Source organism: Odocoileus virginianus, chromosome 8 (assembly GCF_023699985.2).
Source record: "Odocoileus virginianus isolate 20LAN1187 ecotype Illinois chromosome 8, Ovbor_1.2, whole genome shotgun sequence".
NCBI classification, from domain to species: domain Eukaryota; kingdom Metazoa; phylum Chordata; class Mammalia; order Artiodactyla; family Cervidae; genus Odocoileus; species Odocoileus virginianus.
In genome coordinates, this window is record NC_069681.1 from 70078897 (window position 1) to 70096982 (window position 18086).

The 18086-nt window shown below is 39.3% G+C and overlaps 2 protein-coding genes across 8 annotated transcripts in view; one reads left to right on the forward strand and one right to left on the reverse strand.

Moving 5' to 3' along the window:
- Positions 1 to 1202, forward strand: part of MPHOSPH8 (M-phase phosphoprotein 8) — a 42676-nt gene extending 41474 nt beyond the window's left edge. For all 3 annotated transcript variants that reach the window (XM_070471624.1, XM_070471623.1, XM_070471622.1), the window contains 2 exons: positions 520 to 603; positions 968 to 1202. In XM_070471624.1, coding sequence (XP_070327725.1) covers positions 520 to 603; positions 968 to 1009 — 126 coding nt within the window. In that variant the 3' untranslated portion in view covers positions 1010 to 1202. The remainder of the gene's footprint in view (positions 1 to 519; positions 604 to 967) is intronic.
- The window catches only part of PSPC1 (paraspeckle component 1), an 85457-nt gene that overhangs the window by 10161 nt on the left and 57210 nt on the right, over positions 1 to 18086 (reverse strand). For 2 of the 5 annotated variants that reach the window (XR_011489081.1, XR_011489080.1), the window contains exons 7-10: positions 6074 to 6167; positions 5279 to 5386; positions 3350 to 4202; positions 2925 to 2954 (exon numbers count right to left, since the gene is read on the reverse strand). The gene's annotated coding sequence lies outside the window, so the exon portion shown is untranslated. Of the gene's footprint in view, positions 1 to 2924; positions 2955 to 3179; positions 4203 to 5278; positions 5387 to 6073; positions 6168 to 18086 lie in introns of those variants that run through there. The other 3 variants (XR_011489079.1, XR_011489078.1, XM_070471626.1) reach the window with 3 other exon arrangements.

The window sequence follows — 18086 nt, forward strand, 5'->3', positions numbered from 1 at the left end:
ACCTTTAAATGCATTATAATTAACAAATGTTCACTTAAAATTCAAAAAGTAAGAAAAGCATGCTGTTGATGTTTCAAAAAATCCCAATGCAAACACTGTGCTGCTTGTATTTGTTTAGTTTTAATGCATCATTTTTTAGGTTATCTTAGTATAATTTTGATTTTTATATAGTGACCATTTTACTATAATTTTTTTTAATTAAAAATGCCCTTGAAGAATCTTTGTTGTTACCTTTGCCATATACAAAAGTCTGTCCTTAAGCTGAATTAAAATTAACTGGTTATGAAGATTTTTAATACTCACGCTATATATATGGCCAGATACATATTAATGATTTATCTCTAATAGCTTTTCCAGATGAAGTTATGTAAGTCAAGGGAAAAGTAATCACAGCATGTTGCCTAAAGAAATACAAACAAAATGTGTGTATTTCTAATGAGAGTCTAAAGATGTCTGGAATCTGTTTCTAGAGATGGCTGTCTGCAAAAATGCTCATCTTTGGTTTGCTATCTTCCCCAGGACAGTCATTTTGTTTACTCATTCAGCCCTGTGGCAGGCCTCAATAAAATGTTCATAAGGCTGACGGAAGCACCTTCTGCTAAGGTGAGAATCCTTTCCTTGAATCTAGTGTCACTGCTCGGGTGTTTCTTCAAGTTTTCAGGACTGTTGTGTTCCTGCCTGGATCTGAGATGGGCTCAACCCTCTGATGTCCATGGTACACAGCCATAGGGAATGTTCTGTACTTTGATATTTAATTTCCACATGTATGATCATTAGCTAGACTGAATAAAGGAGAAAAAGGAGTAACCTAAAAATTCAATTACAAGTACTTGGATCTTTAATTAAAATAATGGTAATCTAGCCACTACACTGATAACCAATTTGAGAATCCTGCCAAAGAGACAGGGTTTTTTCCCCTCTCTTCTAAGGGAAACTAGAAATATATGCTTTTTTTTTCTTTCAACAGGTTAAGTTGCTAATAGGTGCATACAGAGTACAGCTACAGTGACCAGAAAGAATTGGAAGAGTTACTCTTAAGACCTATTTCTAAATACTCTGTGAAGCAGTTTGGAATTCTGGCACAGCTAACATTTCCAAATTTAAAGTTTCTTCTGTAAGCCTCTTGCACTGAAGGCCAGTCATCTGTTACAGTCTGTTAAGATGGGACACAGTGGGTCTAACATAAAACACAGATGTAAGTATTTGTGCAAGTGTTCTGAAATCTCAATGTTGTGTCCAGACTATGATTTTCCACAATGTGGAAGGGTACATACGAGGATTATTTAAGGAAATTAAAACTTTTTTTTTTTTAACTTGAAAATTTTTTTACTAGCTCTACTGAATTTTTGTGTTAAAAAAGCCCAGCAGGAATGTTACATTAAGTTACCAGGCACTAAGATAAGGTATGAGTTTGTAGCCCTCAAAGTAGGGCGAATGTAAAGAAGACTGAAGGAAGGTTTGACCTTTCCAACAAGCTGTTGACATAGATCCTGAGTGAGTGAGAGCTTTTGTGTATCTGCAGTTACCCTTTATTGTTTGCAAAGAAAATAAACCAGAATCTGAGATATAGCAGAAAAAAACAAACTGAGGCATAAAAGGTGATAATTACATGTGAACTGTATCCTTGTTCATGAACCCAAGTCATCAGATAGTCTGTGCTTATTCTGAATGCTGGGAAGGCCAGCCCCACTGTGCCTCCTGTCAAGTGACTTCCCACAGGTCTAATGCTTCCATTCTTTCAAGAAATATTTGACAGACTAATAAACCAAGGTGTCCGGATTATAGAAATGTATAAAATCATTAAGTTTGATTGGTTTTATAATTGAGTTAAATTTTAATGAAAAATTTTCAGAAATGTCACATATGTCCTCTCTCAGCATCCACAGGGGACTGGGTTCCAGAATCCCAATGCTCAAGTCCTTTATATGAAATGGTGTATCTGCATTTAACCCCTTTGAGTCCCACCTTTTACTTTTAATCATCTCTGGACTAACAGTACCTAAAACAAAGTAAATGCTAGGTATTAATATTAATTCTATGTAGGGGGTTCCTGGTGTGCTTTTGGGTAACTTTTTTGTGCCCTAGATGCAGACAGAACCTGTGGATAGTTAGAGCAAACCACATACACTGTATAGACATTTCAGGGTTAAACTGACTTTTCCTACAGTGTCCTCAATAAAATACAATGTTTTCTATTTTCTATCTCAAGTCTCAGGACTTCAGCAAAAAGGTGATGTGAAATGTGTTTGGTTTAGCAATAGCAATACCTGCGTTAGACTTCAACTGTATTGGATCCTATACTCCTCTGCATCTGACTTCACAGCTGCAAGATTTGTGTCAGCAGCAGTGCACTTTGTCCAGGATTGTAAGAGGAGTTTTTAAAGAACATTCCTGTTATCTTAAGAGCACACCTTTACAAGCGCAAGCGCACTGGGAATATAACCACTTATAGAGCCATGCAGGTTAACCTAAGCACATGTGCCCTTGGGTGGGGAAATTATGACCCTTGTGGCTTAAGGATGATGAGGTCTTGAAACTCCCATCTGACAAGGCAGCTGATCAGATCACATCCTTCAGTTTAATACTGGCATATGTGTGTATAATGATTGCTCTGAAAAACCCAATTCTCAAGCAGTACCTTATCAAAGGTTTGCAGATTTGCTGCTACTACTATGAGTAGAAACCAAAGCCATCTCAAACCCCATAACTACAACTGAGCTTCATCCTAGGGCCACAGGAGATCTCAGCTACAAACAGGATTGCACTGCTCATTATCCAGACTCACTGAAGACCAATTAGTACACATTTTTCTTCTTCAGTTTTCTCCTAACTCTAAAAACCATGACCCCTCAGCAATTACTACTTTCCAGTGTGCATACTGAGGTACGGACATAATGCAGAATTGGGTTGTCAACTTAACTTACCAGAGACCTGGTCAACTCTCATGAATGTGGCTGCAAAAGAAAGCACATTATATACATCCTTGTTAACGGTACGCAGCACCAAAGAGAAGTACCTAACATACCTACGAATAAATGCTGAAGTATAGTTGGATGGGGAGTTATGTCGACATTCTCATCTGAACTCCTAGAATTTCTTCAGTGGAATGTCAGGAAGTTTGCATTTGAATCTCAAGTGCTACTTTTAAAATTCTACTTGGAACTGTTAAACTTCCAGAGTTGTCACATGAGAATTTACTAGTTTATTTAGTAGTAAGACTTTAGCATACAGAAAGCTGACAGACTTTAGAGCGTTTTATGATTAATTAATGCCTTATAACAACAGTAGGACACAGATAATAACAAAAAGTGATTTATAAAATAAGAATTCAGAGAAATTTGAGACTTGCCTGGCAGTCCAGTGGTTAAGACTCCATGCTTCCAATGCAGGGGGTGCAGGTTCAATCCCCAATCAGGGAATTAAGGTCCCACATGGCCAAATATATAATTTTTAAAGTCTTTGAGAATTTAGAAAATTCATGAATGTAGTAAAATCTGTTTCACAGCATAATACAGTACAAAGCCTTTTAAGTTACTTTGAAAAACACTGCTAGGTAAGCTCAGGCCACTGAGGGCGTCCACACCACTTCCCTCTGCCGACCTGTAGGTGATGAAGCTCTTTTCCAGCCAAACCTGGCGTTTCCAGGCCTGACTTCTCCCAACTGGTACAGAAGAGATTTACTCATGGGCTGGAAAATGGTAATAACATTGGTGAGGTCCACAATTCACTCAAGTCATACTCACCCTGAGTTCCCCAAGAGCCACCCTCCCTCCTGTCTGCTATCAGTTTTTGTGGAAAAAGCTGAAGCTCTACCACGGTCTCTGTCTTGATTCATGTCTCACCACTTGCTTCCCTTGGGCCAAGATACATGCTGATAAAAACAGGATTCTTCTCACTTGAACAAAGACAAATTTATAAGTAGTTCCTTTGTGATGGGGACTAACCCAAAACTGTTAGGTTAGTTGGAGTATTTTTTTTTTTTTAACCTACAATTTCTAGTTCCACGGGGTGGGTCTGTGGTAGTCCGTCAGTGTACCAGGGGAAGGTATACAATTGAGGAAAACAAACCTGGATAAAGTGTCATGACTGCTCATCTATCCACAGGTTGTTTATAATGGAGTGGTAATAAATTGAAAAATAAAACAAGATTCTTCTGGTTCATTTCTCCCTTGTTGTTCATTTCTTCCACAGAATGATTTGACCTGGGGGAAAAAAGGTAAATTCATTGTTAGAAAATAGTAAGTAATAGTATATATTTTTCTAAAGAAAAAACAAGTTTCTGTTACAAATAATTTGCTAGGATAGAATTCAAGACCTGAAGTCATATATTTGACCTATAAAACTTTCTATAACTAGTATTTTGTTGTGAACTTGTATATAGAGATTAAGTACCCTTAAGAGTTTGGAAAACAAGATCCCTAGCCCAGAGCAGCACCACCTTGTTAAGAAATGAAAATTCTTGGGCCTTTAAGTCACAGAGTGGGGCCCAGCAGTCTGTTCTAAGATTTCTGACAGGGAAAAATAAGACACTTCCTTCTTCTTCCTTCTAGAATTAAATATACATCTTCCACTTTATTTAACTGTCAAAGTTAGTGTTTTCCTTGAATGAAGTTTCTTTTCACTGACCAGAAAATAAAGTCTGCAATGAAAAGCAGTAGATTGGCCATATAAAACTGTATCTTCAGCATCACAGCACAGTTGGCCTATGTACATAGGGTTTTTTTTTTCTTACCCATATTTTTTTAAGTAAGGAAACTACATACCTAAACACTTTGAAAATTTAATGCCAACAAAACACCCAGAGTATAAAGTAATTCTCTGTAAACCTATTTTCAAAGGGCAATTATAAATTATAACTGATGATCCGTGAAAAGAGTTCTTAAAAGTAAAACACTGAATTTTTAAAGGGGGCGGCAGGCAGGGTAGAGCTCCTTGGTCTAGGGCTTGCCAATCAGTGCCTTCACTGCCATGCCCTGGTCAGTGACCTGAAATCCCAATAAGCCATGTGGTGTATCCAAAATTTAAAAAATAAATTGTTGGATCCCACCCAAGATCCTGTTCAGTAAACAATGTGTAGAACTAGGAATTGGCATTTTAAGGAAGTTTCCAGGTGATAGTGATTCTAACTTGGAGCTTTGAGAACAACAACCCAATGTAATTCCAGGGCTGGATAACAGCCTGATAAACAGCTGTCATACTGTGTGTCCATGAGACCTCAGATGCTTTTAAAAGGTGACATTTCCCAAGGGTGTGACACTGGTCAGTGCTTCTCACTCACTGTGGATGCAGATCCCCTGGGACCCTATTAAGCCAGTGGTCTGATGCCATCGGTCTCATCTCACAAGCTGTGCTCAGGAAAGGCTGACGTTCCTGCTCCCCAAGACCACTGTGACAAGAACAAATGAAAATCACCAGATTAGGGGTGGGGGTGAGGGAAGAAATATCCTTAATACTTTGGGGATCTATTAGGATGACAATATACCATCATGACAGTTCTGTCATAATGATCACATAGTGTGAATGATTCTGAAGAACTTTATGTATAATTTAACAAAATATTAGAAAATCTGTTTCTAAAATCCCCTTAAAAAGGTGGAAAGCAGCAAGGAAAAAACGGAGTTCATGTCCCAGCTTGAAAATGATTTTATGATATTGAGCCCTTTTTAAGATTATACACTTTCCTAAGGAACACGAGACTAAAATTTTAGCCTGAGATACACACTTTCCTAAGGAACACGAGACTAAAATTTTAGCCTGAGAATCACTAGAAAACAGGAGGGACCTTTTTCCTGTGTAAATAGGATCTGTTCATTGCATTTCTATTCTCTGTCCAGTCTTGCCTAAAGACAAACCAGTATATTACTACCAGTGGGGGAAATTGGAGCTAAAAATAACCTCAAGTCTTCCTCAAAGAAAAGGGCATCAACCCCCCAAGTCGCATACAAAGACAGAGAAGCACAGGTTTCAACTCGGCCATAAACTGTTCTACTAATGCTAACACATGGACCAAGTCATTCAGCAAGTCCTGGCACCGGGAAGATGAAAGGAGCAGTGACTTCAGGTGCTGGCTGACCTGAAAGGACACTGGCAAGTTTTCCTCAGCTTGCAACTTTGGGCTCACACAGGAAGCCAAATTTCAGGTAGCTTCATCCATGTTTCCTTTTCTCCTAGGATTACAATAAAATCAGATTTAGCCCTTTAAAAACAAGTTTAAATGATTAAAAACCACAAGTGTTCTCTTATTTCCCACAGTCCATGACAGTAATTAAATTCCACCAAGACGCCATTTAAATCTCTGCCTCATCTGATTATGTCCATTCAGTCAAGATTTTATTTTGTTTCGTCAAAGAACATCAACTGACTTAAAAATTCTGCTCAATTTTGTGTTTTGGCAGCAAACACTTAAATCCTAGATGGTAAAGTGTCCCATTTCCATTTTCCATAGATAGGTTCTCTCGTCTGGACTGCTGGTCCCTCATCACAGCCTGTGACGTTTATAATACAAAACCCTACGTAGGATCCCGATTCCTATTCTATCTACAAAATGTTATTCGGCTTGTTCCAAGATAGGGCACACAAAACCTGCTGTGCTCCATCAGATGACTTCTTACCTACGAAGATAGCATGCACTCCAGGTTTTCTGCAGGGGTACAGGTTTATGTTTATTGTTAACCTCATCCCTATGAAGTGTGTCTTAATAGCATCCCTGAAATACTAGTGCAGTAGTACACAATTATAATTGAGAAGTAAATAACTAGTTTTGGGTTCACTACTACTAGTGACCCAAATATACTGGAAGTAACTATCCTCAACTGGTACTTTTCAAACCCATTTAGGTCTCAGATTACCTGAGAATTGGATGAAGCATCACCCTCCCTGCCAAAAGCATGCAAAAATTACATGAAAATCCTGCATGTGAAACAGATTCACAGCCAACAGGCTCTGTGGTTTTTTCAAGCAAATCATGCCATAAATCAACAAAAATTATGTTTTATATTATTTCCATTTGCAGCTAGCATTCTACATTAGTTTTATAACTGTATTACCTATATATACATTACCTTTGGTAAAATCAAGGATGAGAAGAAAAATGGAAATAAATCAAAATGGATACCTGGATTACTGAATTATTACAGACACAGTGACACCTGGATTACTAAAGATTTTAATTATCTTCAGTGAACCCACAAATTTTGCAAAGCACTAACTACACTGAAAACTAAAAAGGTACTCCAGAAGTTAGAAACTGCTAGCTGCCAGTCTTAAAAAGTATGGTTTACCTTAATCCTTTAATTCAATATTAAAAAACAAACTGCTAGAGTTTTGTGTAAAGAAGTACTCTTTGGGATTCCTTGGTGGTACAGTGGTTAAGAATCCACTGCCAATGCAAAGGACGCAGGTTCAATTCCTGGTCTGGGAAGTCCCACATGCCATGAGGCAACTAAGCCTGCATGCCCCAACTAAACTAGAGAAGCCACTACAACCAGAGAATAGCCCCCACTCTCCACAACTAGAGAAAGCCTGCACGCAGCATCGAAGACCCAGCACAGACCAAAAAAAAAAAAACTAAAATAATGAAGAAGTAGTCTCATACCAAATGTGGCCAGGTTTACTCTGCACTGGATTGTAACCAATACCAGTAAGACACTTAACAGGTGTCCTGCTGCCCACATCCATTCAGTAATGCTCATAATTTGGAGTTAAGAATCTGAGGATATGTAGAAGCTTGATATACTTCTAATATTTTCTGATCCTGAGGAATATTCAAAATGTGAAAATCAACCAACAATTGCATTTAAATAAAAATAATTTTTTGGCCGTGCCATAAGGTTTGTAGGAAATTAGTTCCCCAACCAAACATCAAAGCCAGGACTATCAGTGAAAGTGCCAAGTCCTAACCACTGGACTGCGAGAGAATTCCCTAGGAAAAGGTCTTTAAATAAAATCTGAAGCTGTAACTATACCAAAACTATGTGACAAGCATGGTCTGTTTTTAATTTAAAGATAAAACTGGCTCAATCAGAATTTTGTAAGGTCTTCTCTGGTGGCACAGTGGATAGAATCTGCCTGCCAATGCAAGGCACACAGGTTTGATCCCTGGTCTGGGAATATTCCATAATGCCACGGAGCACCTAAGCCCTCGTACCACAAATATTGGGCCCACGTGCATCAAGAGAGAAGCCACCAAAATGAGCAGTCTGAGTACTGCAACGAAGACTAGCCCCCGCTCACCAGCACAAAGCACCCATAATTTTTTTAAATCATAGGCAGAGTTACTTTAAAATAAAAAAAAAAAGCTGTGTGAGAATTAATATTTGCTTTTATTCCATGCCAGCACATCTGAAATGGCTGGTAACAGTGAAAACAAAAAGACTCCAACCACACCGTAAGATTTTTTTCACAGTCAGAAATGTGAATGGCCAACACAACATGCACTTTTCTGATGACTTTTCTCAAAGAAACAAAAGATTAAAAATACAGAAGGCATATTCCTAACAGTCAACTATGTACCAATGAGAATGAGTACTCACATCCTCATTTTCCACTGAGTATACAAGTCAATCATTAATATATTACATAGTCTATTATATAAATTATATAGAAATAATAGTACCTTGCAAGAAATAACTATAGAAGATAAATACTACATAATTCAACATATACGGAGGTTGAGGAATACTCTACAAAGCTCTTCCAATTACAATACATGAATTGTAAAAACTGAAGAAACAGGATTTTAATAATGGTTCATGGTGAAAAATAATACCTTGCCAAAAATCACCCTCAAAGGTAATGTTTTCCTCTGGAACAGACTCCTGTGGTATTGAACCACAAAGGAATCACATTCTTTATTAGCAAGCTCACAAACACCTTCTGAGCAATTCTGAAATTTGTAGTTATGAAGAAGGGGACATCCTCATGATTGTCACCCTCTGTGATCTTATGCAGAACCAAACATGATCCTCTACCTTGATGGCAAAGACACCACGATAATAGCTGCTAAAACAATAAACCAAAGGCTATTACCACAGGCAATTTGCAACAGGCAAAATATGTACTATACTCTATACTGAAATAATCTCATTCTGTTACCTAATACATTCTCTTTAAGCAACAAAGAGTATATCTTCAAAGACTATAGAGAAATAGTTTGTGATTAAGAGAACAGTATACCAAAAATTCAGAAGTCATTATTTTCCAAGAAAACGTAAAATCAGTAAATCTGTTAAAGACGTGACAATACATATATTTACAAGTTCTTCCTGCTTTTTGATGTAATACAATTTCAACTGATGAATACATGATACAATAAAATACGCCTTCAGTTGACTGAATTCATTAGAAGGTAGACATTTTCTCAACATGACTTTAATTTTCATGACTTCTGGATTGCAAATTTGCAATAAAAAAAGAAAAAAAGAAAAAAAAAAACTAAGGCTTTGATTTTCTATCAAGTTCATGGATCTTCCACCCATGTTATCATGCCAGAAAATATCACAAGTTCAACTAATAAGTTTCATCTTTCAGCTGATACTATACAAAAATATGTAATAAAAACATTCAATTTTGGATTCCCAACATCATCTGGCTTTTCAGAATTCTAATAAAGCTATCTGTACTTAAAATATATATATATATATATATCTCATAGGTTATATACACAGATCAGTGAGTTTTATATCAGCTAGTAATGAAACTTACACAACCTAGTTATAAACAGCAATTAAGAGTATGATAAAAGAAAGGCAAATGTGCTTCACTAAAAAAGGTACCTTAATGGCCAAAACTATTTGAAAAGGTAATCAACATGAGAAGTTACTAGGGAAACGTGATGCGCCTGCATCTCAACAGTGAAAACCGACAGAACTGATGCTGGCACGGATGCAGAGTTGCAGGCATCATCACTGCTCTCAGGCTACAAGGCCAAGCAGCTCTGGAAAACTCCTTGGCTGTTTCATACGCAACACTCAGCAACTCCACCTTTAGGTATCATCACCATGAAAGATGAAATGTATAACTAATTTGCAGAACAACATTCATAGCAGTTTTATGAAGGGCCCAGATCTGTATGTATCTGCCATATGTGCAAAAGCGATTGTCATGAGAGAAAAAAAAGATTTGGAATTGAAAAACACCACTGAAAATTGTCAAGCTTAATTATGTTCCCAAATTCCTACAAAGGCATTTCAAGTTAAAAAACAAACCCTGAAACAGAAAGCAAAACTCTTCAAAACAAAAGTAAGGAAAAAAAAAATCCAGGGACTTCACTGGTGGTCCTGTGGTTAAAAATCTGCCAGCCAATGCAGAGGACACTGGTTCAAACCCCTGGTCTGGGAAAATCCACATACCTCAGGGCACTAAGCCCCTGCACCACACGCCTGAGCTCACGAGCTGCAACTACTGTAGCCTACGCATGCCAGAGCCTGTGCTCCACAAGAGAAGCCCGCGTGCTCCAACTGGAGAATGGCCCCTGCTCTTCGGAACTAAAACAAACACATGCAGCAAGGAAGACTCAGCACAGCAAGAAAATTAATTTTTACAGAGAAAAAGCCCAGCAGCATTATCAGGTTGTGATAACATTTCTCAAGTGCCCTCCCCAAAAAAGCCAAAGAAAACCAGCCTCTATGGTCATATACTCAGGTTAAGTTTTAAAAGCAAGTTCAGCTACAGCAACGATAAACTGTGTTTTTTTCTCAAGTTTTCTCAAGATGACATTACTTGTTCAGCCTCCACTGTTTTCCTTAAAAATTCAATATTCCAAATACATTACTGTCAAAAGGATTCCACAGTAGTTACTTCACGAATTAACCATGTTCACATATAATGAAAAGGAAACAGAATGAACTATCAAATGACAGTCAACAGTTTTTTCAACATATACTTCAAACCACTTAAACACAGCATCTAACTTGCACTGGAGATACAATGTAAATGAACAAACTAGGAAAAGCATTTCTTGCAGAACCCATTATGCATTCACATGCAGTGAATAACATCACAATGCTGTACTTAGGAGACGTCATTTAGTTGCTCAGTTGTGTCCAACTCTTACAACCCCAAAACATCAAAAAAGTTTAATGTGCACTGTTGTGAGTCGATCATCTACTTAAATCCACTTAAATACAAGGTGGAAATAGGTGCTGAGCGACCTCAGTGAGGTGGCTGGAGGGTCACCATCTCAGAGACGCGCTTTCACTCTGGGTGCCACCTACCAAGCCCCTCTCACAGGAACTGCTTCTCAGTGTGTCCCAAATAGTATTTACCTGAAAATTCGGCAGGCCAAAAAACATCTCTTTGGGTTGTCCATAACAGCTTGCAGAAAAAAATCTCAATGAACTTTTTGGCCAGCTCAATACACTGAGGTGGTTAAAGTCTTAATGCTGTTTTCACAAGCACTGCACAAGATTCCAACCATTTTCTGAGGGGAAAAAGGGGGGGGGGGGGGACTGAAAAGTCTAAAAATGGGAGTTTTTTAAAAATCCTGTGTCACACTTTTTAATAGCACAAAATTTTATTGACTATCAGGGAGTTTGAAGATTCATACTCTACAAACTAGATGACTAGAAAACACAAAAACAAGGCTTTATAAAAAACCCATAAAATCATCTATCATAAATCTCACTTCTCAAACTATTTATGTCTCCACAACATCTGAACATGCAGCATGCTCACCTCAGCAAATGCTAGGAGGGTTGCTTGATGTCCCACCACTTGGCCAAGGACACCACAACCCTTTACAAAGCAACACAGGAACTACAGAAATGTGTGGGCACCTTGGCACTCCCTTGAATACCTTTTTAGACTATATATGCTATCGTATTTCCCATTTTTGGTCACCATGAGGGCTTACAAAAACATATTTAAAAAATCTCACTGTGACTTCCAGGAACTCCAGTGCAAGCCTGGAAAGCTGCCTGCTAACTAATTTCACAAAGCAAGGTGGGCAGGGCAGTAAGAACCCCTTTAGAGCCTCAACTCATAGCAGTGTCCCTCAATAAACTGCTCTAGAACCACTTAACTCCAAACAGAATTCAAATGAAACTCTTCACATACTAATGCATGAGCACTGCTATTGCAGTAAAACAAAAAAAGAGAAGGCAGGCTTTTAAATGGATCCCACCCCCCTTCCCCGCCCCAGAAAAAAGTCTGGAATGAAAGGCACAAGATATAGGGGCACGTTCCTGCTGAGACAAAACAAAAAGCTGAAACAAATCTGGAGTTTTGAACACTCTAAATCTGTCTGTGGGATCATCTAGCTACATCCAAGTGACTGAAAAATGGGAAATTTAAATGGCTTCAAGATTGAAAATCAGACTCCACTGTTGTCATTTCCTGGCTAAAACCTCGCTGAGGCCCACAGATGAGGTTCCCCAACAGTAGACAAGACACCCACGACCATCAAGGCTGAGCCCACTGCATCCGAGTCATCAGTAGCCTGTGTGGACCAAGCCCAGCTCTCCTTCCCCTCTCTTTACTGGCTGCCTGTTGCTTGCATCCTGGGCTCTCCCTTCAGTTAAGTCCTTCATGAGCTTCTACAAGCCCTTCAGGTCAGTTCAGTTCAGTCGCTAAAGTCATGTCCAACTCTTTGCGATCCCATGGACTGCAGTATGCCAGGCTTATCTGTCCATCACCAACTCCTGGAGCTTATTCAAACTCATTTCCATCGAGTCGGTGATGCCATCCAACAATCTCATACCCTGTTGTCCCCTTCTCCTCCCACCTTCAATCTTTCCCAGCATAAGGGTCTTTTCCAATGAGTCAGTTCTTCGCATCAGGTGGCCAGAGTACTGGAGTTTCAGTTTCAGCATCAGTCCTTCCAATGAATATTCAGGACTGACTTCCTTTAGGATGGACTGGTTGGATCTCCTTGCAGTCCAAGGGACTCTAAAGAGTATTCTTCAACACCACAGTTCAAAAGCATCAATTCTTCAGCACTCAGCTTTCTTCACAGTTCAACTCTCACATCCATACATGACTACTGGAAAAACCATAGCTTTGACTAGATGGACCTTTGTTGGCAAAGTAATGTCTTTTCTGAACCATAAACCAGGTCGCATCACTGCCCAGCCCAGCCCAAGCCTTTTCTATGGCTTCTCACTTCATCAAGAAAGTCTCATGGCCTCCACACGCATGGCTCTAGTCTTGTGTTCTCAATAAGCCAGAACTGTTCCCAAGAGGAAGAAAATTAGTTGGTCAGCAAAAATTTTAAATTTTACGTATAAAGCACAAATACAATATACAAACAGCTATCCGTAGTGCTAAAATTTCACTGAATGGGACAGGTGAGGGCTTCAATCAGACAAAAATGGGGGGAAAGAGGGATGAGAGCCCTCGGTTCACTCAATTCCAGCCACAATCCCTTCCTTGCTGTAAATGGTACCCCTCAGCTTGAACAGGGCTCACCTTCAACCTTTAACCTCCCAAGCCTCCTCCTCCTGTCATTCATATCAGCTCAAGAGCCGCCACCTCCTCAGGAAAACCTCCAGGGCTGTCCTGGCTAAGTGGACAAACCCGCCTCCTCCCACCGCCCCCAGTGATGTGGATCCCAGCTGCAGCCCCAGCACCAGCAAGGCCACATCACATGTTCAATAACACTGCTCACCTGCACTAATAATGACCATGCATGAGGGAACAGAACACCATGGAGAGAACACTCATCAAGACAGTGGATACTGGGAAAGTGACCTGTGACCAAGGACATTCCAATATTTCAAAGAGCAAACTACTCAGTCCTTGGGTATACAACATACATGTAACTATTACTACCTCAAGAGACAGACTGCAAGATCCAACCAGTCCAGCCTAAAGGAGACAAGTCCTGGGTGTTCACTGGAAGGACTGATGCTGAAGCTGAAACTCCAATTGGCCACCTCATGCGAAGAGTTGACTCACTGGAAAAGACCCTGATGCTCAGAGGGATTGGGGGCAGGAGGAGAAGGGGACGACAGAGGATGAGATGGCTGGATGGCATCACCGACTCAATGGGCATGAGTTTGGGTAAGCTCCGGGAGTTGGTGATGGACGGGGGGCCTGGCATGCTGTGATTCATGTGGTCGCAAAGAGTTGGACATGACTGAGCGACTGAACAGAAGAGACAGAAAATTTTTAATTAAAAAAGTCATTTCACTGTTATAAAATGTTCAATTTATATAAAAACTCATTGAATAACAAACTGTAATCCTTTGGGAATGAACACAAGTGTTTCTAAACATTTTATTAATTTTACGTAAAACTTAAAATATAGCTTAGGGACTCCACCCTTTTTGGTTTATAAATGAAATATATCTTCCCCTCCAGTATTTCCAAGTAATATCAGATTTTAAATTCAAAGTGAAACTTTAATATCAACAGCAAAGAGGGGAAGGATTCTTCTAGAATAAAGAATTCCCAGTTCTTCCTACTCTTGCTGTTTAAAAGGTGAAATTCAAGTCAAGCACACCACTGTGAATAATGTTCACTCTTGTCACTGAAGAATTGTACGATTTTTTTTAAAAATGGAAGATTTCTGAACTTGAGTTACATGCTCTCCTCTATCACAAAGAATACACTGACCCATTAGCTCTCCCCAGTTCAATCATATAATTTCTCTTCCTAGACTTTTACCATCACCTGCAAAGATGCCATTATTTCCTATCAACATTTGCAAAGACACCATTATTTCCTATGCCCTTGGCTAAGGACTGCTGGGGGTAATGTTGTCACTGTCTACAGTAAGGACAGGCAGCATCTGGAAAAAAACGTTAAAAACACACATACCCTGGCTTCCCTGGTGGCTCAGTGGTAAAGAATCTGCCTGCCAATGCAGGAAACATGGGTTCATTCCCTGATCTGGGAAGATACCACATGCCATGAATCAACTAAGTCCCTGAGCCACAACTACTGAACCTGTGTTCTCTATTGAAGCCCACGCTCTAGAGCCCATACTCTTCAACAAGAAAAGCCACCACCAATGAGGAGCCCAAGCACCACAACTAGAGAGAAAAGTCCATGTAGCAACAAAGACCTAGCACAATCAAAAAAAAGAAGACCCCAAAACCACACATACCCAGTGACCAAGTGATTCGCCTAGTAGAAATTTTATCCTACAGATATATTCACACGCAGTCTCTATTCTGTGTACCTAACAACATGCTACAGAGCATATAGTGGGGGGAAAAAAGAATCAATGAAACACAGTCCCCAAAAGATCTGGTACACATACCTATGACCTACCAATTAAGTAAAAGACGAGTGAAGGATCATTTAGAAAACTGAAAACAGAATATTGTGAGATGATTAATAGAAGTGTATAGTGTACTTGTATACATATTGTGTTTAGAATGTAAACAAACATGCCTGTGAATGCACAAAACCTTCCAGATGGATGCACAAGAAACTGTAACCATGGCTGCTCCTGGACAAAGAAGCTGGGTGATGTGTAGACAGCAGCAAGAAGGTTTCACTGTGCACCAATCTGCATCTCCATGTTTGTGTATTAGATGCATATTATTCAAAAAACTCAAAATACACTGGATTAGTTTATGCATCAATAGTATTTGAAGGCCTCTTGATTTTTATGAGATGTTAACGCTTTCTAATACACAGTGGTGTGACAAAGAACAACTTCCAGGTCTCCAAGAAGGACGTGAATGCCACTACAGTACACAGCCTGCACTAAACAGGGCTTATTTCACCTCTGGTTTCCACACTGTCTAATGCTGGCCATTAACCAAGTATGAATTAAGTTATTTAAATGTGCATTTCTAATGAATACAATGGCAGTATTCTCTGGAGCCTTAAAGGTTTAGCTGTATTCCACTGTAAGACTCAGTTCACCAAAGCCTTCAATTTCAACCTAAACATCCAGAGATGTGTAAAGGGTGTATCAGCCTCTAAACATCAGCCCATAAACTATATACATGTGTACTGGTCAACTATCTGCTTTCTCACTTTATCAATTGGTGCTCACTCTGTTGATGACTGTCAGAATTCTTAAGCCAAGATCATTTCCTAAGCTGAATGATTTTCCATACTCAGCACCCTTTCTAGATGTCACAAGAACTTGAAGAGCTCCATCCTGACCTCACTGCTCTGTTCCTGCAAGTTGGTGGCACCAAAATGGTATACCGGATTTGGGGTTCAAAACCAGTCAATCTTGCCTTTCTTCCACATAATCTCCCCAACATTCAATTAACCACCACCTTCTGACCATTCTGTAATTCACTGATATATCTTGATTTGATTTCTACTTTTACTCTCCAATCCTTTTCCTGATCTCAACAGGCTGTCTGGCCTGCAGTCTGAGTTTAATCAAAGTTGTTCTTCCACAAGCCAGGTAACCTTTATGAAATACGAATCTCAGGACTTACTCTCTTGCCAATACACTCCTTGTGGTTATCATGGAGTAAGAGCTGACTAGTTTTCCAGTCTCACTTTGGCTAACTTCTCACTTCATACACCTTTATTCATGCCAAATCCTCTTTGATACCACCTGCTCCTGAAACAAGATGCAACTCACCCTGGAGACAATACTGGGACATCTCTACCTCCCCAAACCTTGGACACACTCATGAAGTAACTCTCCCCTTATGTTTTGACGGGTCCTCTAACCCTCCTGCCCTGAACAAAAACATTCCCTTCTCATTCATAGTATGCAAATCCTTCCCAACTAGTTTATCTTATTTCCATCTCTCTTCTCCAAACTCCCTGTAACAATTCGGAACAGGTTTCACATGTACTGTACAAGTCGTCAAGTGTCCCCAGCACTGCCACTGAACTGTTGCGCACAGCAGGTAATTATTTCACATGAGCACACACTCGAATAAGCCCAGCACAAGGTGCACTCTTTTCTGATAAGACTCCAAGACTTATTGTGTATTCACACATGCTCTCTTGAATCCTCCCTTCTTCTGCTTCCCAATTCATGCAGATATGACCCATCTCAACCCTGCTGCTGTTCACGAGCAGTCCCTGCACCGCACTTTAGTTCCTGTGCTGTACTCGAACTGCAAGAGTTGAAGTTGCTCCAGAACATGAACACCTTGTGTCCACCCAACACTGGCTCCTTGGCCTTAAATGAAGCAAACACTTTCTGTATGCAGCTAACAGACCTTCTTCAGAACCAATGATTCAGAATTACCAGCCACTTCTAGTGAATACCTAGGCTTTATCCACATCTAACAATAATGTGATCCCTTACAATTCATTTGTGGGCCCTATACGGTTTTTTAAAAATCGTTTATTTTATTGAAAAATATAGTATTAGAAAAAAAATATAGTATTAGCATATATCCAAGTATCATGACAGCAATAAAATGTCTACATTAAATTAGCATTTTTAATATCTACATCATGATGTGATAAAATTCATTTAAAGAAAAAAAAAGCAAAATTCACTGTAGCACTAGCACCCATGCTGAGTGTACGTGCGCTCACACACCGTCCAAAAGAAAAGAACTAGCAAGGGACAAACTGGAAGAGAACTGTAGTTAACGGTCACGATGAACTATCCAGGGTTCACTTAATGCTGATCTTGCCAAGCACATGCCAAGAGGAACACATGGATCCAGAAGAGCCCTGGAGTGCCAAGGGGCCCACAGCTGCTGCAGCTGTTCTGACAGCTTGGGTGGGAGCAGACAAGGCCAGCCTCAAGATGGAGCCACGTAAAGACGGTGATGAGGAGCAAGGGAAACTGAGGAAATGCTCAAGATAAAGGGCACTGGGAAAATTTTATGAAAAACTGAAACAGTCCAAACACCTAATTAATTGGTCTTAAAAAACAATTCTCTTTCTATACTAATAAGTATAAAGGCAGGAAATTGAACCATAATTCAAATAAATGTAATAAAACATATTTGTATTTCAAATACTACGTATTCACTATATATATAAAAAAAATTAAACATCTAACTCAATTTGATTGTATTTATTTGACCTTCCTTAGAAGTTAGGACAATATACACAAATTGTAACATGCTGATTTTTACCTGAAATGGCACTATATTGTAAACTAGAAAAAAATTTTGATCCTCTCCAACTGCATTTACCTCCTAACTTTTCAGCAGCTCTCACGTCAGAGAGCAAAGAAATCTCAAAACAGAAAACTG